The sequence below is a fragment of the Onychomys torridus genome, chromosome 19 (assembly GCF_903995425.1).
Source record: "Onychomys torridus chromosome 19, mOncTor1.1, whole genome shotgun sequence".
NCBI lineage: Eukaryota > Metazoa > Chordata > Mammalia > Rodentia > Cricetidae > Onychomys > Onychomys torridus.
In genome coordinates this window covers 24,475,453-24,501,742 of record NC_050461.1, presented here as the reverse complement: position 1 = coordinate 24,501,742, position 26,290 = coordinate 24,475,453, and the positions used below count along the sequence as shown (strand labels likewise).

General features: G+C 44.7%; 1 protein-coding gene across 2 annotated transcripts; it reads left to right on the top strand.

Moving 5' to 3' along the window:
• Positions 1 to 5,206: 5,206 nt before the first annotated feature.
• Hddc2 (HD domain containing 2) lies at positions 5,207 to 25,621 on the top strand. 2 transcript variants are annotated; one of them, XM_036168949.1, is made up of 6 exons: positions 5,207 to 5,340; positions 6,424 to 6,545; positions 8,282 to 8,384; positions 13,226 to 13,294; positions 24,316 to 24,454; positions 25,270 to 25,621. In XM_036168949.1, exons 1-6 carry the CDS (start codon positions 5,272 to 5,274, stop codon positions 25,365 to 25,367), a joined length of 600 nt encoding a protein of 199 aa, XP_036024842.1. In that variant the 5' UTR covers positions 5,207 to 5,271; the 3' UTR covers positions 25,368 to 25,621. The 2 variants fall into 2 exon arrangements, with proteins under 2 accessions (XP_036024842.1, XP_036024843.1); XM_036168950.1 differs by lacking the exon at positions 25,270 to 25,621 and adding an exon at positions 24,790 to 24,818.
• The last annotated feature ends 669 nt before the right edge of the window (positions 25,622 to 26,290 follow it).

The window sequence follows — 26,290 nt, the reverse complement described above, 5'->3', positions numbered from 1 at the left end:
ATAAAGTGCCTTGAGAAAAGGCCACATCAGGAAGAAAGGGTTGATTTTAGCGCACACTCTGGGTCACAGTCCTTAAAGCAGCCAGTCACATCCCATCTGCACATCTGGAGTCAAGAGAAAGGAGCAGTGAGTGAATGTGCCTGTGGTTGCTGCGCTGCCCACGTTGTCCCTTTGGGCTGTCACTTTCAGGCTGGAGCTTCCTGAATCATCAAGACAATCCCTCACAGACGGCCCCACAGACCAGCCTAATCCACACCATCCATCCCTCACTGATACTGTCTTCTCAGCTGACTCTCGATTGTGTCAACTTGACAGTTAAAGCTGATCACCACAGTGCTCAAAGTAAGATACACTCCATGGGGCACACTTCCTCTAGCTAGAACCCCAGTAATGCCAGCATGTTACAAAACCATCAAGGCACTAATCCATTCACTAAGTCGGAGCTTCCACATTTTAATCCTCTCAGAAATGCCTTCACAGACACTCCTAAAACTGCACTTTACAAAATTATTGGATGTGTCTTAATTCAGTCAAATTAAAAATGGAGGTTAAATTTTGTTTGTTTTCCAAGACAGGGTTTCTCTGTTTAGTCCTGGCTGTCCTAGAACACGATTGAAGAGGTTAAACTCTCCCATTCTCACAACTGAGTTTACATTTCAGTTCCCTGAGAAGGGCAAAACAGGTGTCTCTCCCACAATATCCTTGCACTCAGGGATGGGAGAGAAAAAACACAGACCTAAGTCAGGTCAGGCCCCCAATGTCTCAAGGACAAATCCAGCAGTCCTTTTCTAAGTCACATCGGAACTTGCCCAAGCATATGCAAATATGTCCAAAAATGATAAGACTAAATCTCAGCCAATTAAAAGTATACTAGTATAACTGCTGTGTGCTTAACCAGTTATACATCAGATGACCTAATTGTCCCTGAAACTCACCTTAGCTGTGTTTAAAAGGAGCTTGCACGCTCCTCTTGGGATTGTCAACATTTTGTACAGGTGAACAATCCTGCATGCTGTGGGATGTCATTCTGTATGCTGTGAATATGTGTTGTTCTGATTGGTTGATAAATAAAATGCTGATTGGCCAATAACCAGGCAGGAAGTATAGGCAGGCAAGTAGATGAAGAGAATGCTGGGAAGAGGAAGGTCTGAATCAGGAGTCACCAGCCAGACACAGAGGAAGCAAGATGACAAGGCAAAACTGAGAAAAGGTACCAAGCCATGTGACTAAATGTAGATAAAAAAAAAAAACTATGGGTTAATTTAAGTGTAAAAGCTAATCAGTAATAAGCCTGAACTAATGGCAGAGCAGTTATAATTAATGTAAGTCTCTGTATGCTTGCTTGGGGGACTCAGTGGGAGAGATTTGTCCTGAATGCTGGCTGACCAGGACATATAAAAACTTCCAACTACACCTGCATGCTGGAATATTAATAAATGTTCTTTGCTTTAACATACAATTTGAGTCTGGAGTCTTCCTTTAGTATTTCCTTGGCCCCTTACACAATGTGTTGGCCAGGTTGGTCTTGAACTCAATGATCTACCTGCCTCTGAACCCTGAGGTTAGAATTAAAGGTGTGTTTGAAACTACCTGCCTAAAAAAATTAAGAAAATATTTTTAAAATTTTAAATTTAAAGAGTAAAAATAGGCAAACAGTCTTTTTCACTGATGTATCCTTAGTATCTACAATAGTGTGATGGGGGGATGTCTTTCTGAATGCTGTGAAAATATGTTTCTCTGACTGGTTCATAAATAAAATTATTTGGCCCATGGCAAGGCAGCTTAGAGGCAGGTGGAAAATCCAAACAGATAGGGAGGAGAAAGACAGAGCAGAAGAGCTGCTGCCAGCTGCTGCCAGCTGCTGCCATGAGAAACAAGATGTAAAAGTACCAGTAAGGCACAAGCCATGTGGCAAAGAATAGATTTATAGAAATGGATTAATTTAAGATATAAGAACTAGATAACAAGAAGCCTGCCACGGCCATAGTTTAAAAATAATATTAGCCTGTGTGTGTTTATTTGTGTCCGAGCAGCTGTGGGACTAGTGAGTGAGAGAGATTTGTCCTGACCTTGGGCCAGGTAGGACACAGGAAAACTTTCAGCTATAATAGTGTTTGGCATAAATTAGAGAATCAATTGAACAAATTTGGTATTGCCTTGAATAGCTATTGAATTTCTGTTGTATGCAAATATCAACTAAACAGTAAACTTTCAAAGGAACAAGTCAATAATTTTCAAAAGGTTCACACTTGGTCCAAGGTTGGTGGCTCTGTTTGGGAGGTTATGGAACTTTAGGACATGGAGCCTTGCTGGAGCAAGTATGTCACTGGGAAGCACTTTAATAGTTTGTAGCCTCCCCCTACTGTTGTGGAGTATTCATCAGAGAATCCTGGACATGGGTTTAAGCCAATAGAAAGTCTCTATTAGCTAGATGGGTGTTCAGGATCCCAGTGTAGGCCTGAGCCTTTCTCAGGGTGAGTTTTAAAGCACAAAACCAGGTTCTGGGCTGACATACTACAGTTAACAAGAACAGTTAGCCAGAAGTGGAACTGTAGAGGCTAAAAAGCAAAGTTAGGACAATTAGAGACTTTCCTGGAACTATGGACTTTGATGGATTAGGCCTTTGTTTTAGTTTTGGCAGGTGGTGGTATGTAAGTGTTGAGTTTTACAGACTGAATGGCACTTCCATTGTGGAGTCAGTTGTGCTAAGATCTAGGAGCCTAGTAAGGTCTAGGGTCCTGTTATACTACTTTCCAGTTCTCTCTCTCTCTCTCTCTCTCTCTCTCTCTCTCTCTCTCTCTCTCTCCATCCTAGGTAAGTTGTTATGTAACCTTTCAGCTTCTTGCTCCTGTCCCCATGCCTCTCCTGACATTATGGACTTAAGTTGCTGTTGGTCAGAGTGCTTTATTCCAGCAACAACAGAGTAACTAATACAGTTATGGACCTGAACAGTATTTCTAGGGTGTGTTTGGAGCCACAGGCTTAGGTCTTATAGTACTCCATTACTGGTACTGTAAAGCTTTTGACTTTGGAGAACTTGTAATCATTTTAAAAAATGAATGAGTCCTTGAGAGTGTGAGATTTTTTTTTTATATACGCCATTTTGTAGAGACTACATTGAGCAAACTTATTTGCATACAACATGGTAACTCCATGTGGTTGTCCCATTGCTTTCTGAGCCTTGGCCCACTTAAGATTCAAACCTACTCTAAATGGCTGCTATACAAGCAAGGAGGCTGAGTTTAGCAGGGAAATGCCCTGTGGCACTTCCCTCCATCCTACACTGCCTGACTTCTCTAGGGTCAACGACCAACCTACATAGTGATAGACTGCTTACACTCTATCTGCCTCTCAGAAAGTTGCAGTAAACTCCTGAGGCAACACACACTATTTACATCAGTGAACACCACTGGGTCCCTTTACAAGAGATCTTTAAGTAACGCCAGTGGTTTAAGACATCTGTCACTCATGAGGTCTTTCTCTGCTCCCCAACCTGGTTCCTGGGTTCCTGGGCTCCTATTCTAATAGCAAGGATTTCCTTTTATTGCTAAATCTTGATGTAAGTGACAGGTGCTGCTGGAATATAGTCCAAGAATGGAGTTGTATGAGGGGAGTCCTGCGTGCTTGTGAGAAAACTCCAAAGAAACAAGACAAGAGTCTTGTGACCTCAGTTTCTTTCAAACACAGAACGGTTCTAAGAATGTGTTTTCACATTTCTCCCAGGTGTAGCAGACAGGAGTGAGTTTACCTCAGCTGTTGTTATTCATGTGCCTCTATGGAAAACACGTTTCTGCCACATCCAGCTTGTCCTTGTGACTGGACACTTTATTTGGGTGACTCTTCTTAACCCTCAGAGTATAAATTGTCTGATGCTCTGAATAAAGCTGGCTATTGCTCAAGGCTTTGGTCCACCTCATTTTTAGGCCACTTTCCCCCAGGTTCACATGGCTAACTAGGGCGGCCAACAAGGTGCTGTTTAAGATCTACTTCCATAGAGTCCTATGTATGACGTCCAGACATGTTTTATAATCTGAAGAGCTACTTTCGCAGGTGCGTTCAAAGCGGTGACTTCTGATTCAAAACCCTCTGGTGGCCACACGGAGGAGTGTCTAACAGTGTGATCTGTTGGTTAGCAGATAGGGACTAGAAATAACATCAAGACTATGACCTCCAACACCTAGGAACTTAGCAAAGCAAGGCAGCATGGTGAGTGCTGGCATCTGAAACTTGTGCTTTTATTTTCTAGAAATCCAAACAGTGATAAATTACTCACCTATCCTCAGTGCTGGAGATCACTTGGGGCCACATGCATGTAAGTGCTCCATCACTATAATATATCCCCCAATTTTCAACTTCTGTAGAGCTGACTACAGTCCTGGCTCATGGATGCCGTTCCATAGAATCTACTAAGCAACTTTCTATACCAATGTTTTGCTATGATGACTATACACACAATGGTGGGTGTGAAATTTTCTAGCATAGTTGCTGGCACAGTAGTCTGGCTCAAATGGAAGATATGACAGGTGTCACACCTTGAGTTTGGCTCATCAGGATTATCACACGTATATTAATAAGCCTACCTGTCACACATAAAATTGGAATTCCTTTTTATTCCCACATATGCCTTCACTTCCATTTCTCTTTGAATCTTGCCCGTATCCATTAACTGCCTTTAAAAGCTTGTACTATTAAGTTGTCAACAGAAATAAGTCATGGTCCAGGCAGTTGCCGATAATTTTGGGGGAAGGTGTTAAAGAGGCTGTCATTTCACCCTGGGCTTGCTCTTACTAGCCCATTTTCTGCCTCCTCCAAAGTCTCCCAGTATGTCTGCCACTTATTTTCTACCTCCACAGCTGTACCCAGTGCCTCCGTTAAGCTGGTTATGGATGTTCGGCCTGTTAAGTGTTATAGCTAGCTCTTCCGGCCAATCAGACACTCAACTCCTAAGAAAGGCAGGTTTGCAAACAATATCCATCCAGCCTCTTCCTCCTCAGGCCCTTCTGCCCTTAGCATCGAAGAACTGCCTTTGATGTGAAAGCGGAAAGCGGTTACTTGAGCACACACCTGCAAAGTCAAAGCCCTTGGGCTGGCCTATCCCAAGAAGGTGGTCCACCCAGGGAGGAAGTGGGGAGGGTGGGGAGGAGCCTAAGGGAGGGGTGGAGCCGGAGGCGGGCGGGGAGGAGCCTAAAGGTGGGGAGGAGCCAAAGGAGGGCTGGAAGGGGCTTAAGGGAGGGGAGTTGCTGCGGGCTAGCGGGTCAGGTGCACTCCGGCATGGCCTCGGCCTCTTCCGGCTGCGGGGCCGGGTTGTTGCGTTTCCTGCGGCTGGTCGGGCAGCTCAAGGTGAGCGAGCGGAAGCGGCCTGGCCGGGATGCGGCGGTTCGGGCTCTGGCTTTCCCCACGCCGCCTCCCCTCGCTCGGCCGGGCGGTGCGCGGCCTGGATGTGCCGTGAACGAGCTGGCGGGGACCAAGCCGACGGCCCCGGCTGGACCCGGGACTGTGCACGCTCCGGGCCCGGGCGCCGCCAGCTCTGGACCCCGCGCCTGCTCCCCAGGCGGTGGGCGATGCAGCCGAGCTACGGCGGAAGGCAGAGTCGGGGGCCCTGCACATGTGCAGTGCAGACCTTCCCCCGTGGCAGTGACTTCCGGAAATGACCGTTTCTGTAACACAGTTTCAGCGTGCCCAGGTCCTCGCCTGGCAGAGGCTGTGCAGAGTCCCCAACGTTCCCTGATCACCGGTTCCCTGACACTGTGGCTATTGTTCGTGAAATTCTTTAGAAGCACAGAACTCCCAGGGAAAGTGCAGACTCACATGATCATCACATCATGATCTGAATTAAAGTCTTGAGTGGGGCAGAAATTCCTCTAATCCTTCTGTGTCAGGAGTGGGTAGTCTGTCACAAGTTTATGTACAAAACATGCTACTGTTTTCTTCTTCTGTGAAATGGGTTTTTGGATAGCAAAAGCCCACTACTCTTGTAGTTAGGAAAAACAGGGCTTTGGCTTTGTATTTTTCCTAACTACAAAGTACTTGTTTTGAGAAGAGATTGGTGGCTCAGGCTGGCAGCCTGGAACTCGGGTCTCCGCCCATTGAATGCTGGGATTCCAGGCTTACCACCAGTTTTTTGTTTTGTTTTTTTAATGTCTAAAAACTTTGTATTTGCCCCATAGTTCTACTTCAGTAGCACACAGAGTGATGACTATTGGACTTAGTATACTTGTGAACTGCATTTTGCTCACTCACTAGTTTGGTTTCAGATGTGGATCATTATGGTTAGTTTAAATAAAGCATTTTTTTAAAAAAGTAGGTTTGAAACCATGCCTTGGTGACTCTGGGCATTCCCTGGCACTTTCTTGAAGAGCACCTGTTCGTTGTGTGGTGGTTTCCAGTGGTGGTATTTGTTTCATTCTTTATCTTCTTTATTAGAGAGTCCCACGGACGGGCTGGGTATACAGAAATGTGGAAAAGCCAGAAAGTGTGTCAGATCACATGTACCGGATGGCAATTATGGCTATGGTGACCAGAGACGACCATCTTAACAAGGATCGGTAAGTTATTTGAACACTGATGCTTGTGAAGGTCTCAGGACTCTGTGTGAGGATTACTTCTGTTGTCAATTACAGTAGGTTTTCTGTTGATAGAGTGTGCGTTGGTCTCAGTGGAAACAAGTGAGAAGTTAGGGCCCTGAAGGTGAGCGTGTATAAAATTGTTATCTTTGCATTAGTATTTATTTTGCTTTTGAACTAGCTGCTTTTATGAATAGTGGTAGCCATTTGTTGAGGTTGTATGGCAATAGGTATATAGATGCTATAAAGAGGCACCCCATTTAGTTAATCAGAAGCCTTTAAAATCAGAACCACAGGGCAAGAGTTTATGTGGAAGACAGCAAATGAATTGGCATGGGCCTGGTGTGGTTGCAATAAAAACCACAAAATAGCCGGGCGGTGGTAGTACACGCCTTTAGTCCCAGCACTCGGGAGGCAGAGCCCGGTGGATCTCTGTGAGTTCAAGGCCAGCCTGGGTTACAAAGTGAGTTCCAGGAAAGGCGCAAAGCTACACAGAGAAACCCTGTCTCGAAGGAAAAAACAAAACACAAAATAAGTTAGGGTAGGGAATTAGCCAGCTATTCATTCTAATAGTAGGGGAATCCTCTCCTCTCCGTTGGTCTTCTTGGATTAGGTGGCTCAGTTGAGTTCTGAAGGGTTGGCACAATTGAGAAGTAGTAGAGGCTTTGCATGCAGAGAAGCCGGGATCAAAGCTCTAGTGGTGTGGAAGCAAAGTACTTTAGGGAAAACAGAAGAAAGTCAGGTTGGCCACAGCAAAGTGTCCCCTGGGGAGCCTGGGGAGCCCTGTTGCACTGTGGATGGTGTGGAACATGGCAGAGTTTTGGCAAAAAAGAAAAAAAAAACAAAACACAAAACAAAAGTGAAGTCAGTTTGAGATGACTCCGTCTGACATTTGAACTGGACTAGAAAGAAACTAGGAGGCGTCAAAGCCTTTGTTGATTAGTAGGACTGAAAAACAGCCCCCCTTCCCCTTCTGGGGCACTTCCCTCATTACTTGCCCCTGTCATTCTGATGGTTAATATCGTAGACTAATAATCATAGCCATGTGTTAAATGACCAGTATGGAGCAAGAGCATGATGTATCAAATGTAATTCTTGTATCTCCTTTATGAAGTACTCCTCCATACCCTTTGAGTGATGCTGGGCATCAAACTCAGGGCCTTGTAAATGGTAGGCCAGTACTTTACGAGCTGTATCTCCCTGTTACTCATTTTACTTGGTAAAATGAAGGGTGATGATAGGAAGCATTTAAATTAAGTAAGTAATTTGGTAAACTTCCTGTAGCTAGTAAGGTCGGTAGCCAAATTCAGAGCCCTGTCTGTTCAGCTGCACCCATTATCCTATATATATATAGATTCATTTTGGCACTAGGACATTGGAGGAAATGATTGATTCTGAATTTTGTGTAAGTAAAACATCTCCTGGCTTTGTAACTTGACATTAGGAACTTCTTAAAGTGAGAATTATGAAATCAGCCATTAAAAAAAAATTGAGTTTGCTTTATACTCTCAAGTATTGTGTTAAATATTCACAAGCAGTTTTGACTCAGAACTAATGTAGGCTGGTAGAGTATAATTACTTGAGAAAATATTGTATTAAAATATCCTCTTTGAGTGGGGAAGAAAGAAAAAACATGCTTAAGTTTAAAAATAGTATAGAAAAGAAACTTGTAGTGACTGTAATTTTGTGTAATTATTCACCATTTCTTACCTGGTCAGATGTATACGCCTAGCCCTGGTTCACGATATGGCAGAATGCATCGTTGGGGACATAGCACCAGCAGATAACATCCCCAAAGAAGAAAAACATCGGCGAGAAGAGGTTGGTGCTGATCATTGGCTCTGCAAAAGACAGAGAGAAAAACCTGTCGCTGAAGTGAAGAGAATTCCCTAGCCATAAAGGAAGATGGGGAAGGTTGGAGAGGATGTGCTTAGAGTTTTAGGGCCAAGGTGTTCTGATGGAGCTCACCCAATGATAGACAACTCGCTGGGTCTGTGTCGAGTTCAGTACTTAATGGCTTACGTTTGGTGGGAATAGTGAGGGAAGGTCTTCAAGAGAGTCTTGCAGTAACAGCCTTCTCTCAGCAAGGGTTTCTTGGCCAGCAAAGCTGTTTTAGCTTATTCTCAGCATTGTTTTATATAAGAATAGGGCTACCTCCCTGCTCTAGCCTTGTTTGACACGGAACAAATACTCATGTTGGCGTCCGTTCCTGTTAGTGTGCATGGATGGACGGCATGGCTTTCAGGAGAATTGTACAAATAGCTGGGACTTCAGTCAGTTTGTGGAAATTATCCCCACCCCCACACACACACACACACTTAAAACTATTTGGAGAGAAATTCTCTAAATCACAAATATATTTAGTATTATAATTACTATTTAGTAAATTTTAAGTTAGTCCTTTAGAAGCTAGAAATTTAAAAGGTAAAAGGAAACATTTGCATCCATAAATATAAATATAAATAGCATTGATAAGATATTAAGTCAAGGTCAATGGGTGTCCTAAACTCGGCACAGGACTACAAAGAGACATTTTTGAGGCAGAAACAAAAACAGGAAGAAGGCTACCCTTATTCCTTCCTCCTTCCTTCCCTGCCCCTCACTCTTTCGTCCTTTAAAGCTGAAGGAATGATATTTAGTGCAATCATTACTGCAAATGACTGTTCATGTAGGCCTTTGAGATTGGTCCTAAGTTATTTAGTGAGGAGGCCTTTACTGAGATGGTTTAATAGAGAAGGTAGATTGAAGCAGCTGTTTTCTGAGCTGATGGAGACTAGAGCTAAGTAGCCAATAGGGCTTTTGCCCATCGAGAAGCAAGAAGATCCCGTAAGGAAGTGGAACTAATTTAGGTTCCAACCCACCCTAAAATACACATATCTTGGGAACAGAATAAGGCTGTGTCCTCCATCTCTCTTCTTCGCAAAGGACAGGTCCAAAATATAGCCTGTGCATCATGACAGAAGGAAATATTTCTCAATATAGGTCCAGACTGTTGTGAAAAGAATTCTTAGGTTGCTTGACAGAATTCGTACAGAAAGAAAGCAATCTGCTGAAGTTCTCCGTTGTAGAAAGGAATTGGTACTTGAACCAAAGGATAATGGGTAATGAAGTGTTACCCGGGTTAAGTGGATGGAGAAAAAACTCCTCGTTCATGAAGTCCGTTTGAAGGATGTTGGTTTCATTTCTGCATAAATGTGGACATTAGAGTGAAAAGCTGAAGATGACTGGAGGGCCTTAGACTGGGGGGCAGGCGTGGGGAGATATGACAGAGAAGAGAGAGGCTGTCCCTCTGGAAGTGTACGAGGACTTCCTCCACAGAAGACCATGCCAGAAACTTCTAGAAATGAACCACAGACACTGTAAAGGAACTGTAACCACTGCAGGAGGAGAAAGCCTATGACTCCTCAGACAGGATGGGTCCTGATTAGTGTGGCCCGAGGGAGGGTCACTAGGTGCTGCTGCCTTCTTGTGTGCCCACCCCTGCTGATTCACAGAGGAATAAACGTCAGAGGCAGAAGGACCAGGGAAACATCTCAAGGAACATCGAGTTCTTGGCCAAGAAACCCGGGGCCTGGAGAGAGCTGGTGTGCCATTACATCTTCCTGCTGCTGATCTGGGTTTGGGCACAGGAAGGTTGGGATTCCTTATACAGATGGTGTTTATGAACAAGATTTGGCTCTCAGAGACATGCATTAAGATAATTAAATGAAGGCTCCTTGGCCTCAGGGGAAACGTGCATAATGTGAACCAGAAGCATCATTTGCCCAGAAATTTCTTGACAGGCTGGCCAGGATTTAAGCTGAAGGAGGAGGGGGCAGGGGCGGGGAGGGGACTACTTGGTGAAGTCAGAACTGGGGAAGGGGGCCAAAAGCAACGCTGCAGTCTAACCCCCTTTGTCCACCATGATAACAGTAACCTTTTATTATAACTCAAGCTGGCCAGTGTTGCCTAACAGAGATCATGAGGATTAAGGGGCTGGACTTAGAGGCTGGGTGTAGTAGTCGACAGCTACATTCTTTGGCAGAGAGAGAAGCTTGTTCAAGTGGAGAGCAGAGTCATGTTCTGCCCATGTCTGTGAGGGGCAAAGTATCTAAAGAAATAGGTGAAAGGAGAAGAATGGGTGGGCCTTTATTGTGTTTGGAAGGTAGAGAAAGTGAAAAAAATCTAAGCAAGCATTCATAGAGGACTCTTGCTGAGTTTATAAGGACTGTGTATGTGCATGTTCAGACCATACAACACTCTTAGGAAGGTAGCATCCTGCAAATGAGGAAATCGCAAGACCAAAGGGCTAAGTGACTTGGCCAGGGATCTTCAGCTAGTAAAGGCTAAGCTAAGGTTTAAGACCAATCTGGATCTAGAATCTGAGTGAGCCACTACACCACTCAGCCATGTCAGGGTGTGAAGGGCGTGCTTTGCCGGTGCTGGCCATGGAACCCATAAGTGAGATTTGTGGTTCTGGTGAGAGCTGCCTTCAGTTCAGTGGAAGGACATTCTTGGCATAGTTTGCCAGCAAAGGAAGAAGCTCTGGGTATCGCCACTCAAATTTTATGACTGAATGGCACAGTGAGAGGTACAGAGATGAGGTCCTGGCTCATGGCTAGGACCTTCAGTGAAGTCGCTATCCTTTTTAAAGGTCGCCATGATGCTGTGGTATAAGCCGTCAAACAAGGCATATTAACCACTGAGAGGTCGCAAAAATGTAATTCTCAGCTGGTGTTGTCATTGTGGAGGTCTTGTTTAGGCAGCCAAATCTCACAAGCCCTCACCTCTACATGGAGAACCACAGGCAATTAATAGCTGCTGAGGACAGGGGATCAGTCTTCTCCAGGGCTGAGACCCCAGATAGGTGGCCCAATCCCAACAGTCAGCTCTAACACACTCTCACACACACACACACTCACACACACTCACACACACACACACACACACACACACACTCTCTCAACACACACACCATTAGATGGACTCAATAGGCTGTCTTATATAAAGATACCCATAATAATTTGAGAGGGAGTTGGGGAACACAGGAGGAGTTGAGAGTGGGGAAGTAGAGGGATAGAAGTGATCCAGTACTTACCTATATAATCCTCAAAAAATGGTAAAAAAAAAAAAAAAGTATAATTCTCATTGTATAACAAGTTATATTGATATGTTTAGATCCAGAAAATTCTCAACTTTAAGAGGAAAGCAACATATTTGTTGTGTTTTATTTTTCAAAGGACACAGTGGTTGTGAAGAAGCTTCTTAATAAGTCAGTATTAAGATCTCCAAAAAGCTAATTCAGTCTTTGGATGCACGCATACAAATAACGTATCTTGCAGGAGGGAGGTGAGGGCTGCAGTTTGTTCTGTCATGTTTGATGCTGGGCTAGTCAGCTAAGAAAAGGCAGTAAAATGATTCCTGTTCAAAGCAAAGTGTTCAAGCATGGCCTCCAAGAGGATTGGACTTCCATATACCTGTACACAAATGTCTTCTGAGGAAAAGAAAAACAAGACATAATGCATTTCTGGAATAGTATATAGTCAAAAGCAATCTGTGTATGGAGACAGTTAACTTACAAATAGGTGTTTTCTCAAGGATATTGCTGAGATTTACAATACAGAAACAAGAAGAATGCACGTGTAAAATACACTTTATACCACTCAGAGTGGTGTGATGCGACAGCTGTGTGACTGAGCAGGCCACCCCAGGTGGCGGTGCCACTTGTAAGAGCATACATAGTAAATACTGCTTGCTATAGACGCACATGTATGCTATAAGCCATATCTCCGTCCAGTATTTTATAAATATGCACACAAATATCCATTTCCATCTTCGTTGCTTTTCTCCAACTCATTGTCTTATTTTATGTAATTCCTGACGTTGATGCTTACAGCTTCTTCTGTTCAAAGAGCTGAGCCTCTGGTTAACACCAGGTTGAGTGAGAGGTAAACAGGATGAGACAATGAAGGAATATAAGGCCACTGGGAAGCCAGTTGCCCTTAGAAAATGTGCTATTTGGAAGAATGTTAGAATGATTGAAGCCAAGGAGGAGACTGGACTGAGGGCACCACAAGAGACTTAGAAGTGTTTATAGACTGAAGAACACCTTTTAGTCTTCCCTTTTATTCTCTCAGTCTCTTCTCTGGAGTTTGGATAACTCTCAGGCTTCTTGTGATGACAATGGTGTCTTTGCTGGACCCATCATGGAAAGGCCCTGGAGTGGCCAGGCATGAGTTGCAAAGGACAGCCCCTCAAACGGTTGCTGGGGACACAGTCACTCTGACCTCACTGGTCATTGTCCTGCTGTTTGACACTATGTGTGACCATCAGAGGATAGGACAGCCTTTTCAAAAGGGCAGCCTCTCGAGGTGGTAAGGTCCTTTGGTACAGGGAAGACAGTGTTCAGCAGTGCATCCTGGGAATCTGTGAACCTCAAAAACAGTGGAACTTCTGTTATGTCAGTGACAATGATTGACTCTGTATGATGCTTTTAAGTTTTTGCAATAATGGAAATAATAGAAAATGAATATAATACTTGAAGAAACCCTGGAACCTGTAAAGGCCAGGTTATTCTACTGGGAGTTGTTCTAAAGAATCTGAGTCCCTTGCTTGCCTTTTGTAGACTAGATATTGACTTCAGTGGAGGTGAATGGAATGGAATTAATGGTTTCATATTTCAGGAGGCTATGAAGCAGATAACCCAGCTGCTGCCAGAGGACCTCAGGAAGGAGCTCTATGAACTCTGGGAAGTGAGTATACATGCGGGGCTGGCTTTTTTTTATTGTGATGGAATTTATGTGGCTTATCCGTGCTCTAGTTGCATGGGTCATGTTAATAGTCTCTAATGTACTGTTGTTCTGTCTCCCAGCTGCTACAGAAATTTCTCTGTGCTGGTAGACAGTTTTCTTTCTCATTGTTTTTATTTCTCTTGCCACCGCAGGGCCAGGGCCAGCTCTTGGTACACAGGGCCCGTATTTCTGCCTACTTTGTCCACAGCCATGTACCCATACCTGATTCTTTTATGTGTTTGCATTTATGCTCATGTGTTGTTCACTTGTGTGTGTGTGAGTGTGTGTGTGTGTGTGTGTGTGTGAGAGAGAGAGAGAGAGAGAGAGAGAGAGAGAGAGAGAGAGAGAGGGAGAGAGAGGCCAGAGGTCAACCTCATCAGTCATTCCTTAGGTGTTGTTTTTGAGACAGGATCTCTCACTGACCACAGAGCCTCCAGGGATTCACGTGTCTCCCTACCATCTTTACCTGGGATTACAAACACGTGCCACCTGATCAGTTTTTTCACTTGGGTTCTGGAGTTGAATGAAGGACCTCTTGCTTGCAAGATAAGCTCTTTCCTGACTGAGCTCTACTCAGGCCCCGTTTCTGACTCTTAAAACATGTGACTGGCACTCTTAAAACAAGGTGGATAACAGCTGCACTTGTCCTCTGGACTCCACATGGCTTTGGGGTAGTTCAGAACTGAGATTTAACCCCACCATGCCGAGTTGTAGCTCTGTGACCTTGGGTGCTGCCCTTTTACTGAGTCTGTTGCCCATCCGTAAAAGAACAGTGAAGCCGGGTGGTGGTGGTGGTGGTGGTGGTGGTGGTGGTGGTGGTGGTGGTGGTGGCGGTGGCGGCGAACGCCTTTGATCCCAGCACTCAGGAGGCGGAGGCTACAAAGCGAGTTTCGGGACAGCCAGAGCTGTTGCGCAGAGAAGCTCTGTCTCAGAAAACAAACAAACAAACAAACAAACAAACAAGAACAGAGTGAAATCAAGGTGAAAGGCAGAGCATGGACCCACCCAAGGCAAGGGCTCTCTCCTCGGGATCATTCCTCGCTGTGGGCAACAAGGCTGAGAAGAAAGGGCGGGGGAGTGGAAAGTTAACAGAAAGTGTTTTCTGCCCTGGTTTCTTCTTTTCTAGTGTTTCTTCCGTCCAGAGCACAATGCCTTTCCTTGATGGAACCTGCTCCCTTTCCTGCTCTTAAACAGCCCCATCTTCATCCTTCCCACCTGCCCTATGCCATCCCCGTCCAGACCCCCTCATTTCCCATCCAGACCCCCTCATTTCCCATCCAGACCCCCTCATTTCCCATCCAGACCCCCTCATTTCCCATCCAGACCCCCTCATTTCCCGTCCATCCCCATTTCCCATCCAGACCCCCTCATTTCCCATCCATACCCCCTCATTTCCCATCCAGACCCCCTCATTTCCCATCCATACCCCTTCATTTCCCATCCAGACCCCCTCATTTCCCATCCAGACCCCCTCATTTCCCATCCAGTCCCCTCATTTCCCATCCATTCCCCCTCATTTCCCGTCCAGACCCCCTCATTTCCCGTCCAGACCCCCTCATTTCCCGTCCAGACCCCCTCATTGCCCATCCAGACCCTCTCAATGCCTCTGCCCTCGGAATCACATTGCACTTATCCTGGGCCCTGCCCTGCTCTGCCTCTCCTGTGAAGTTCCTTCCTACTGCCGCCTCTGCTCAGTCAGATTGTCACTAGAAAATGGGACATGCCTGGGACGGAAACCTTGAACTTTCCCTAGACACTCGGTGTTCTGAGCATCAGGTCTGCCAGTGCCATGTTGTTGCAGTGGTTTAGCCCAAATATGGAGTGAAGTAAGCCTTTCAAGGCAGTGGGGTGTATCCCAGAGGGCAGAGACTTGAACCTACACACCCACAGGCAAGTCACTTCCCTCTGGTTAGTCAGTTTTTCTTCTAGGGAATGAGAATCCTGCAGGGAGGGCCACCTGCTCATCTACAGTGAAGAAGCCCAACCTACTTAGAAAACTAGGTTTTAAAAACCTTGGTCTGCTCTCCGTGTATTTGTAAGCAGGATTGTACCTCAACCGCCACGAGACTTTTAGAGTCCGTCCTTCATCGCTCATAGTGTGAAAGTGAACTTCTTTAATGGAGAAATCTTCATACGTGTGACTGGTGAGTGCTGCCTTAGGCTCTCTACCAGGGGCATTCTATAGTGTTAGTGTTCTAAAATAAGGAAATGCTGGAATCTGCTGAGAGACTGTGGGCCTTGAGTAATTACCTTGTGAGGAGAATTCAATCTGGGATGGAATGCATGGCATCTAGTGTAGCTGATGTTTTCCTGTGTCCCACCTGGCCCATGGTCAGGACAGATTTCTCTCACTCACCTGTCCTGCAGCCACTTGGACCCATGTAAACACTCACAGGCTTATATTAATTAAAACTGCTCGGCCATTAGCTCAGGCCTACCACTTACTAGCTCTTACATTTAATTAACCCATAATTCTTATTTGTGTTTAGCCATGTGGCTTGGTACCTTTTCTCAGTTCTGCCTTCACATCTTGTTTCCTCTTTGTCTGGCTGGTGACTCCTTTCTGTTCCCAGAATTCTCCTCTCTGCTTATTCCACCTATACTATACTTCCTGCCTGGCTACTGGCCAATCAGCTTTTCATTTATTAACCAGTCAGAGCAACACATTCACAACATACAGAGCGATATTCACATTCACAGCAATCTAGCCTGGAGCTGCTGCAGAAGGTATCTGTTACAGTAAACCAGGTTTTCTTTAGGGAATAGTAGTTCGCATCTCAAAGCATATACTTTCAAGTAGCATTTGGGGCATGCTCTGTAAGGAGGGGGTAACAGTAGAGTAAAGGTTGCACATCACACATTGCAGAGAAAAGAGACGAGAGTTTATGGATTGAATTCCATTATCTCTTACGGACAAAACACTCCCAGAATTTGGGCAGCTTTATAAGAATCAGCATGCCTTTGCCTCTTACTTGTTCTAAACCTAGTGGCAGCATCTATAGAACTGTTTTAGTCACTGGCAACTGACTGAAAATTTCACTGAAAAAAATCTATAGTTTTAAAGTAGTATTTTCCAAGAAAAGATTGCAGTTACTTAGAATTTTTGCTTTGAGGAGATAGAAAATGATTGATAACTCCCAAATAGGTAATGGTTTTTCCATCTTGGACATGTCATTGACTGGCTTGATGAAGCTTATCAAAGAGTACTGGTGTCCTAGCACTCGGGGAGGATCCCTCGTGGCCTCCATCTGTCATTTAGTGCTTGTGACCCTTGGCATTCCCTGCCCATTCTGGTCCCCATCAGCAGCTGCTGGGTGTCCTCTCTGTGTTTGCATATGTGTCCCAGCATCCTGGATTGGGGCTGCATCATTACTCAGGCACATCTGCAAAGATCCTGTTTCCATGTAAATCACCGTCATAGGTCACATTTAAGGACCCAGGCAGACAGGAATTTTTCAGCACAATAGGAGATATGGTGATTGATGTGTAGCCAATGGCAGTCTGTGGATTCCAGTATCCTATTGCCTACATGCTTGTTTTCTTATTTATTACTTGTGTGACTTTGGGCAAATTAATGTCTCCATGCCTCTATTTCTTTCTGTGATACAGCAGTATATAGCCGTGGGAATTAAAGTAATGAATGTAAAACACTTAGAACATTAGTGAGTTCCAGCCCCTGCCTCTACTCCATACACCCTCTTTTGTCTGCCTTCAGTCCTGCTTACGGTTTAGGAAATTGGTACCAATAGAACTTAGGGTAATGCTAGCTGCATAGAAAAGACCAGTTGGTGGATATTGAAATGTGGTTACCACAGCTGTTCAGCATTATAAACACCTGCCAGCCCAGAGGTTTAAGGGGGTTAGGCTTTCTGGAGTATAATTTGTCTTTTTACCATAAAAGTGAGATTATTTTCCAGTAAACCAGGAGGAAGTGTGTTCATTTTGTTTGTGTCTGGAAGCACCACAGGAAGCTGTGACTGTGGTGATACTCTGCTGTGTGAACCTCACAGAGGAGCATCCACCTGCCACCTGCATTGCGTTTTAGAGACTAGCCTCTGATCAGCAAAGCGCACGTGGAGCCAGTGCTCCATATTAAATGGCCTAACTGCCTATTTGGGCATTCTCTTCTGCCTGAAGTTTTCTCTCAGTGATATCAGATGTCAATCCATTGGCGATGCAGTTGGGTTTACAAGTTCCCTTGTTATAATGCCCTCGCCTCTGTCCTCAGAGTTGAGTAGAGCAGTGGGAGGCTCCTGGGACTCGGGAGCAAAAGCCACCAGAAGGTCAGAGGAAAGACAGTATGAAAGGCAGACTTCACAGATAGCCGATCCTCCATCAGAGCCAACATTCCCGACTTTCCTACCCTATTTTCAGGACCTGCTTAGGAAACCCTGAGTCATCTGGTGATTTGTCTTTTCCAGACACACCTGCAGGTGGCAGAGTGCTGTGTGGGGATCCCCTCCCACCTTAGTGCCACATTCCTGACCAGGCTCAGGCACTTCCCCATCATCTCTGGTGTCCATTGTTCCCCTCAGGCACCAGCTTTGTTACCTCTCTCTCATTTATAGCAGATTGTCATTTCTGTCCTTGTTTGTTTTTAATTAAGAGAGTAGAGGCTGCATAGGTGGCATATTTTTTTTTTTATTTTTAGCTTTGTATGAGCTTGTACATACATATTCGTGTGACATTTTTTGAAGCACATCTCCCCATTTGCCACGTTTTTCTGCCTCCCCTCATGACTAAACAAGTAAACACTTGTCCATACTCCTCAGCTCTATTCTTTGAGGCTCACTTTTGCTGAAATCTCCCATGGCTTCTTTGTGACTCACTCCAGCAAGTCCTCATTTGCCTGTGTGCCATTTGGTACTTGCTGGCATGAGAAGAATTCTCTACTATGTCTCATCCCTTGGATCTCTGGCATATTCTTCCTGGACTTTCTTTTCTTTTCTTTCTTTCTTTCTTTCTTTCTTCCTCTCTCTCTCTCTCTCTCTCTCTCTCTCTCTCTCTCTCTCTCTTTTTCTCTCTCCCCCCCCTCCCCCTCTCTCTGTCTTCCCTTTATTATTTATTTATTTATCTGTGTGTGTGTGTGTGTGTGTGTGTGTGTGTGTGTGTGTGTGTGTTAGTAGTGGTGTATGTATGCCTGTTCGTGCATGTGCAGAGGCCAGAAGAGGATGCTGTGTGTCATACTCTGTCACTCTCCACCTTATTCCCTTGAGACAGGGTCTCTCACTGACCTGGAGCTACACTGGCAGCCAGCAGGCCCCAGACTTCTTCCTATCTCCATCCTGCATCAGTGCTGGGGTTACAGACGTGGTGCATTCAGCCAGAGCCGTGACATGCTTTTTATGTGAGTTCTTCTGGGGTTCAAGTTCAGATCCTCCAGTGTGAGCAGCAAACACTCTTATCCCCTGAGCCTTCTCCCCAGCCTCTCGTTCCTGGTTTTCTCTGTACCTTTCTGGCTGTTTCTTTGGAGTTTCGGTGTATGTTCCTCTTCCTTAGCCCATCTTCATACCTTGTGTCCCCCCTGGCACCAGGTTCATGGACTCTTTCCTCTCTGCAGCCCTGTTGGACTCACTCATCACCTGCTGCTGCTTCCTGTAACCTCTAGAACAGTCTTTCTCTTATGCACCATACTCGAAAACAAGAGCCTAAAACACAGGCCCACTTGCATGTGCACAGGACTCCCAGCTTCTAAGGTCCATGTCCATGCTCTTTTTTTTCCCCTTTTTACTTTTAACAAAATCTTTTTCGTGTGTGTGAAAAATGAATCATTCAAAGCCTTGCAAAACCAATGGCTAACATAATTAGTTGCTAGAAGGGTGATATCCCTGTAACTTCCACCCAGATCCATACTTGGAATTTGGTTCTTCACTCTAGATACCTGTGTGTGTGCCTGATCCAAACGTATCTTCTCTGCACACCACCCCTGCCCTCCCCCACCCCCACCCCCGGGGGTAACCACTACCCTGATTTTCATGGACATCATTTGGATGCCATCTTCATCTTACCATTCACCTTTGGTTGTTGTACTTTAATCTTGCGTATAATTTTTAAATTTAATTTGTCCTTCCAGTCTCTTTGAATCTATAGTATCTCCCTTCATCCATTTCTTTTTCTTTCAAGTTATCTGTTGAGGATTCTAAACTATTTGGCGAGGAATGGAGTCTGAGAAGCCTGGGTTTGCCAGCTGCGTAAGTATTGTTGAGGTCTTCCGTCATTGGATACAGGTTGGCAGCTAATCACAAAACTGTCAGTGGGTGTTGTGATCATTCGAGAGGACATAGAGTCGTGCGAGGAGAATTCTCAGTGCTGGTGAGACAACTCCAGGAAAGTAGGACAAGAGTTGTGTGGCCTCGGGTTTTTTCAAAGCACAGGATTGTTCTTGGAATGTGTTTTCTGCCCCATTCAGGTGCAGGCAAAGGAGTGAGTTTACTTCAGCTTATTCATTACAACTGGCTATTGTTATTTGTTCATAGGCCTCTATGGAAAAACATGTTTTTGCCACACGTGGCCTGTCCTTGTACACTTTGTTCGGGTGACTCTTCTTACCTCTCAGAGTATAAATCGTCCGAGAGAGAAGTTGGCGATTGCATGAGACTTTAGTCATCACATTTATGGGCTCCATTCTCCCAGGTCCTACCACCTCTAGAGCAGTGACAGTATATACTAATTGCTTTCTCTTTATGCTCATATCCTCTAAACCTCGGACATTGCAGGAAGGTAGTATTTTAATGTTTTTTATTTTGTAGCTTATGTATTTTTTGGGCCTGCCCTTCAACTCTTTGGTTGCAGTTCCTACAGGAAAGGTGAGAAGATCTGATTGAATGTGATGACTTCCTTGACAGCAGGAATGGTCTTGCATCAGCCTCGTGCCTAGCACATGCCACCCAGACTGTCCTTATGTCAACTCCTGAACAGTTGGCCTGTTTGAGTCTAGTCTGTAGTTGATTCTTCAGAAGGGCATTCTTCAGAGCAGTGTTCCCTAACTTCTTGCACTTGACTCAGCTTCTCTGTATGTTTTTATCCATAAAATTCAACTTCCCTGGATATAAAGTCCCTGGCTCATGGTTTCTTTTCTTGAGTATATTCAAGTATATTTCTCTCATTTTCAGCTAACAAAACATTTTTGTCAAAGTCTAATCCTCGTTTTCTTTTCATTCTATGCCAGAGTCTCATTCTTATATAGGAGTCCAAGGAATTTCTTTCCTGTCTGGTAATTTTTATGAGAATATATCTTTGTATTGATCATCCTCAGTTAATTTCCCTGGATATTTAGTCTGTGCTTTCAACACGCTTTAGGAGGAAAAAGTAATTGCAAAGAAGTTTTATTGATGCCTGGTTTTTCTTTCTTTTCTTTTCTACTAACCCTGTATGATTCCGCCAGTTCTTTTTTTTTGCCAACTGCCGAAGTTCATCAACGTCTCCGAAACCCTTTGCATCTTAATTTTGAAACTGTTCATCTTTAAACTCCATTTTTGTTTTTATTTCTCTCAGACACACTCACCATGCTCGGTTGCTCTGCAATTCCACATTGTTTAGATTCCTTTTTAAAATAACCTTTTTCTCTAGGTTGTTTTTTAATGTCGTCTTTGTGTGTGTGTGTGCGCGCGCGCGCGCGCGGTGTGTCTGTCTGTCTGTCTGTCTTTTAGTGCTTTGGGGGCAGGTTGTGGTAGGCTTGATCTGTTTGTAAATCCGAGTGTCTCTCTGATGTGACTGTGGGTATTACTTTTCTTCTTCTTCTGTCGTCTAAGTGTGTGTGGGATCTGACCACTGTGCTTTTCTGTTGCTCACCTTCGTTGGAAATCCTATTTCCTGAACTGTTGGAAGGAAGCGTAGTTCCGATCTCCCTCCTGAGGGTAATTGGTGATAGTGGTGGTAGTAGTGTGTGGGTTGTGTGTGTTTTCATGTAATGTAAGGGAAATATGGAGACTTGTTCTAGGGACTTCCCGGCTCTGTTTCCCTTTCCCATCTTATCTGAGTCTTTTCTTTTTTCATCTTGATGGCTTTTACCATCAAGTTTTGATTTCTTTTGCTAGCATGGGTCCCTGTCCTGGTAGGGTGACCTAAAGGTGAGACAGGGGAGTATCTTAGGGTTGAACTGTCCCGTGTAAGCCTATAGTGCTCATCCACTGTTAGGGTGCACAGAATCTTGCCCAGTGTCTGTCTGCAAATTTAAGGCTTATGATGGACACCCGTTGCCTGGTTTGAGTCCCTCTTGTACTGCGATGCTTTCTTCAGACAGATGCTGGCTTTAGTTCATGGCTCGTGGATGCAGGTGGGCGGTCTCACTTGCACATAGTTTTATTTTATTTATCAAATCACTTCGTCATTGACATTTCTCAAATCCTTCCACATTTTCCTCTCCTTGCTGCCATGATTGTAGGCCAGACTGTGATGTTTTTGCTGCTTCTAGTTTAACTGCTGTCCGTGCTGCATGTTGGAGTGATCTTGCCGAACATCAGATCTGATGCCTGTAATGAGCAGGAAGCTGAGACTGCACACAGGAAGCCCGGACCCTGCAGGCACAGACCCTTGCTTCATCCTTAGCCTCTTCTCTTTCCTCCTCTGTACCGGGCTCTCAGGTGTGATGTTAGCAACCGCTCTCAGTAATTCTTTAAATGTCCGAATACCTCTCACCCCGAGAGCTTGGTCTGGAGTGTTCTTTGCCCAACTCTGACTTTAAAAAAAATTAAATGTATTTATTGTCCGTGTGCATATGTGCACACACACATGTGACACAGCACATATGTGAAGGTCAGAGAGCAACTTGTGGTTGTCTGTTCATTCTTTCCACCGTCTGTGTTCCGGGGGTCCAATTCAGGTCGACAGGCCTAGTGGCAAGCACCTTTACCTGCTGCTGACTGCTGGGGCGTCTCGCCAAGCCCCTGCCTGTTGTTGTTGTTGTTGTTGTTGTTGTTTTAACTGAAAGATAAAATCGGAGAATGCCTTTACAATGAATTATTTAAGGGAAAAATCCAACAAATTGCTTGCCTTTTAAAAATATTCTGTAAATATACTAGGATTCTCTGTGCAATCTGTTGCATTGGTTTGCTTCCTGTTTTATGTAATAAGCACTATGAGCGAGAGCAAGTTGGGGTAGACAGCGTTTATTTGGCTTAACATGTCCTAGGAATAGTTTAGCACTGAGGGAAGTCAGGATAATAATGGATGCTAGAGCAGAGGCAGGAACCACAGAGGAACGCTGCTTACTGACTGGATTGCTCTGCTTCCTTGTGCAGCCCAGGACCATCTATCTGCCCAGGGGTGGCACCACCCTCACCTCTCACATCAATCATTAATAAAGAAAATGCCCCAACAGACATACCCACAGGCCATTCTGCTGGAGTCCCTCTTCCCAGGTGGCCCTAGTTTTGTGTCAAGCTGATAAAAACTGGCCAGCACAACAATATACTGTCTTCATTCCTAACATTCTTAAAGTTTTTTTTTTTTTCCCTCACTTTGAGCAGAAAGGAAATTCTGCTTTGGTTGGCTTGGAGTATTTAGTTTCCTTTGGCTAAACCGTGAACTTGAATTTATTTAATATAACTATATAGCTATGAATATGAATATGAATGAACACTTAAATAAAATGTAATTTTTTAAAAGTGCCTTTAGAGATAAAGCAATATAGATTAGGCTTCATGTTTAAATGATTCCCCCGTGTAAAATTCAGCTGTTACCAAACTCAAATGGCTGCCTTTATGAGAATCAGGCTTTGAATACATCCGAAGAAACCTTTCAGTGATTTGTATCCTGCCTCACTGCCAAGAAAGCATGACAGGCTTATTATCTGAACACAGCTGGGTGGAATTCTTCAGGAAACCAGTTGGGAATACTTTGGTCTTAATAGAAGAGTGTTCTGTGCAGCATTAATTGGAACTTGCGGCAGGTGATACATTCTGCTCTGAGAAGGAAGCCCCCTGGAACTCCCTGTTTCACTCAGGAGGGGAAGGACAGTGGGAAGAGAAAAGGTAAAAATGCTCCTCTCCTCCCACCACATTCACCATCTCCTGCCACCAACACACACATACAGTAGTGTGTAAAATTCCTACATGCTTTCTAATGCCCCTAGTAGTTATAACCCAGAGGGACTTAACTAATTATCGAGGTGGATCACAAGGACTTGAAGTGGATCACAAGGACAAAGATTTCCAGGTAAACATGTAGTGAAAAGTAATTAGCAAAGCTATTAATTAGCTTAGAGGAAGAGGTAGTCTGAGGTGAAATGAGGAGAGATTGCAAACTTTGAGAAGTCTAAGTTTTTTTGTTTTAAAGTCTTGAAGTTAACTAGATCTAATCTACTCAACTCAAGTAGACCAAAGGGTCTGGTCTTAGAGCTGGGAAGATAGTGCAGATTGTAATGTGCTTATGAGGACTTGAGTTTGATCCCCAGAGTATGTGTTACAGAAAAGGGAGAGAGGGAGGGTGGATGGGAGAAGAATGGAAGGCAGACAGGCAGACTAAAAGCAAGTATAGAGGAATATGTGTGCAATCTCAAGTCCACAGAGGCAGAGACAGGCAGATCCCTGGGGCTCACTGGCCTTCTAGCCTACACAGCAAACCACAGGCTGATGAGAGATCCTGTCTCTGTCTCAAACAAGATGGACGGCAATTACAAACATGTTTATCTGCACACACATGGACACACATATACATACATTAAAAAAAAAAGAATCTTGATCTTGAAACAAAGATAGGAAGAGAATTTGGAAGTGTCTATGATGTGTTCATCTTAGAGACTTCCAGTGCATTGGATGGCATTTGTGGAGTGATTTATCATGCATGGAGTCATGGAGTCCTAGTGCTAAACTATGCCCTGAAGTCAAGAGTCTCTTCTTATCTGTACACAGTTGAGAAATGCAGTTGGTGCTGAATATTCATCTTCTAGGCTGTGATTCTGACTCCAGGTACCCAAATAGGAAATTCCCTCGAATCCCCAGCCAGGTAGCCTAATCATGCCCTTTACATGTCCCTTTCCTTAGGAGTATGAGACCCAATCTAGTGCAGAAGCCAGATTCGTGAAGCAGCTGGACCAGTGTGAAATGATCCTTCAGGCATCAGAATATGAAGACATGGAGAACAAACCCGGGAGGCTCCAAGACTTCTATGATTCCACCGCAGGTGTTCATGCTTATAAGCATTGTTGGTTGGTTGGTTGGTTGGTTGGTTGGTTGGTTGGTTGGTTGGTTGATCGGTTGGTTGGTTGGTTGGTTGGTGACTCATGGATCATGTGTAGTCAGTCAGTACTGGTTAGCTGGCCAACTACGCAAGGTATCTGTAATGATTTTATAATAGATGAGGGTGTGGTTACTGTCCTGAGTCAAAGCCTGGGAAGGGCTGAGGAGCCAGGACAATGGCAGACATCAGCTACTTAAGATGTTAACCAGAGGGACATTTATATTCTTTGTGTCCTGGTCTTCCTGCAGACCATTTTCTTTTTTCTTTTCTCTTTCGAGACCGTTTCTCTGTGTAGTCGTGACTGTCCTGGAACTCTGGTCTGTAGACCAGGTTGACCTCGAACTCAAAGATCCTCTGCCTCCTAAGTGCTGGGATTAAAGGCATGCACCAGCCCCACCCCGCAGGCCATTTTCTATGTAGGTACTGGATCCCCTTAATTCATTTCAGCTTTGGAAGAAAGAGGTGGATCTGCCCTCTGGGCTCTCACTCCCGAGCTTTCCCCTGTGTCCCTGGGAGAGGCACTCAGGGGCTGCCTGGTGCTCTTCCCTCTAGTTCTGCCTAACTGATGATTCTTTGCCTGATTCTCATCCTTGTACCCTAGCTGAAGTGGTCTCCTTCACCTTTTCCGGGGACCCAGAATCTCTTGCTTTCTGGTTTGGCCAAGCTCATAGACGAGCGCCCCTGATAGCCATGGAGTCAAGTGGAAGAAATTAGTGTCTTTTCTTATCAATATAAAAGTGTCTCCCCCTCCCCCCCAGGAAAATTCAGTCACCCTGAGATAGTCCAGCTTGTTTCTGAACTGGAGGCGGAGAGAAATACCAGCATTCTCACAGCGACTGCAGAGCCGGGCTCCTGAGCGTGTCTCCCTGCTCTGCTCCACCTCTTTCTTCTCGGCTTCATGGGAACGTGTTTGGTCTACCGTCGGTCTGAGGATTTCCTAAGATGGGAGTCTATGTTCTCTTGCTTGGACTTGAACAAGAAATGTGATAGAATCCAGGCCCTAAAAGAAGCTACCAAACTGGAAGTGGTCAGGAAGATGCCATGGATGAAGACTCGGGAGGAAAATGCCTATTCTGTGAATGAAATAAATATTAAACACTCCAAACTTTGGCTTCTGTTTTGGGTGTCTTCAGTTACCTTATTTGGGCTCGCTTGTTGGCCTATATTCTTGACGAGCAGATTCATTGGCAGGTAGAACATTTAATTATAATTGCTTTGAGAACAGATTATTCTTCGGGTGCAGCAGTGAGTTACTCCTGTGCATGTTAGTCCTGTATCCTCACCCAGGCGAGATGCTCTTCCCACACGGTCCCTTTCTTGAGGCCAGGTTTCACTCTGGCTGGTCCAGGCCCTCCTAGATCCTCCTCCTTCCCAAGTAACTAGCATTACAGGCATGTGGCATCTGCCCTCTTTCCCAGTACTGTATCATCTGAGGATGTAAATCAGGGCATAACATTTTCTAATGCCCTGTGTGTGTCTTCCCCTTCCCTTTTTTCTCTATGACGGAATATCTTGGTTATAATAACAATTATGAATGAGTGACAAAGAGTGTTGCTGGAGTCATTGCCCCAAAAGTAGGTATCTGCCTGCCAACTTCTTACCTCCCTTTACTTCTCTTTGGTGGGAATAGTATTGCATTCCACATGCCTTTAGTTGTGTATGCCATCAAAAAGTGTTGGAAAAGATGGCCGTCCATGCAAACCTACCTGACAGTTCAGCATGAGCAATGAGGCTTGTCCCTTTAATAGAAATGTCATCTTCCAATGGAAGGAGGAGGCC

Bases quoted from the DNA above. Each gene is read 5' to 3' on its own strand.
- Hddc2 (XM_036168949.1), top strand. From the start codon at position 5,272: ATGGCCTCGGCCTCTTCCGGCTGCGGGGCCGGGTTGTTGCGTTTCCTG. The intron at 5,341-6,423 runs GTGAGCGAGCGG...CTTCTTTATTAG, and splicing joins GGCTGGTCGGGCAGCTCAAG to AGAGTCCCACGGACGGGCTG. The intron at 13,295-24,315 runs GTGAGTATACAT...CCCTTTCCTTAG, and splicing joins AGCTCTATGAACTCTGGGAA to GAGTATGAGACCCAATCTAG.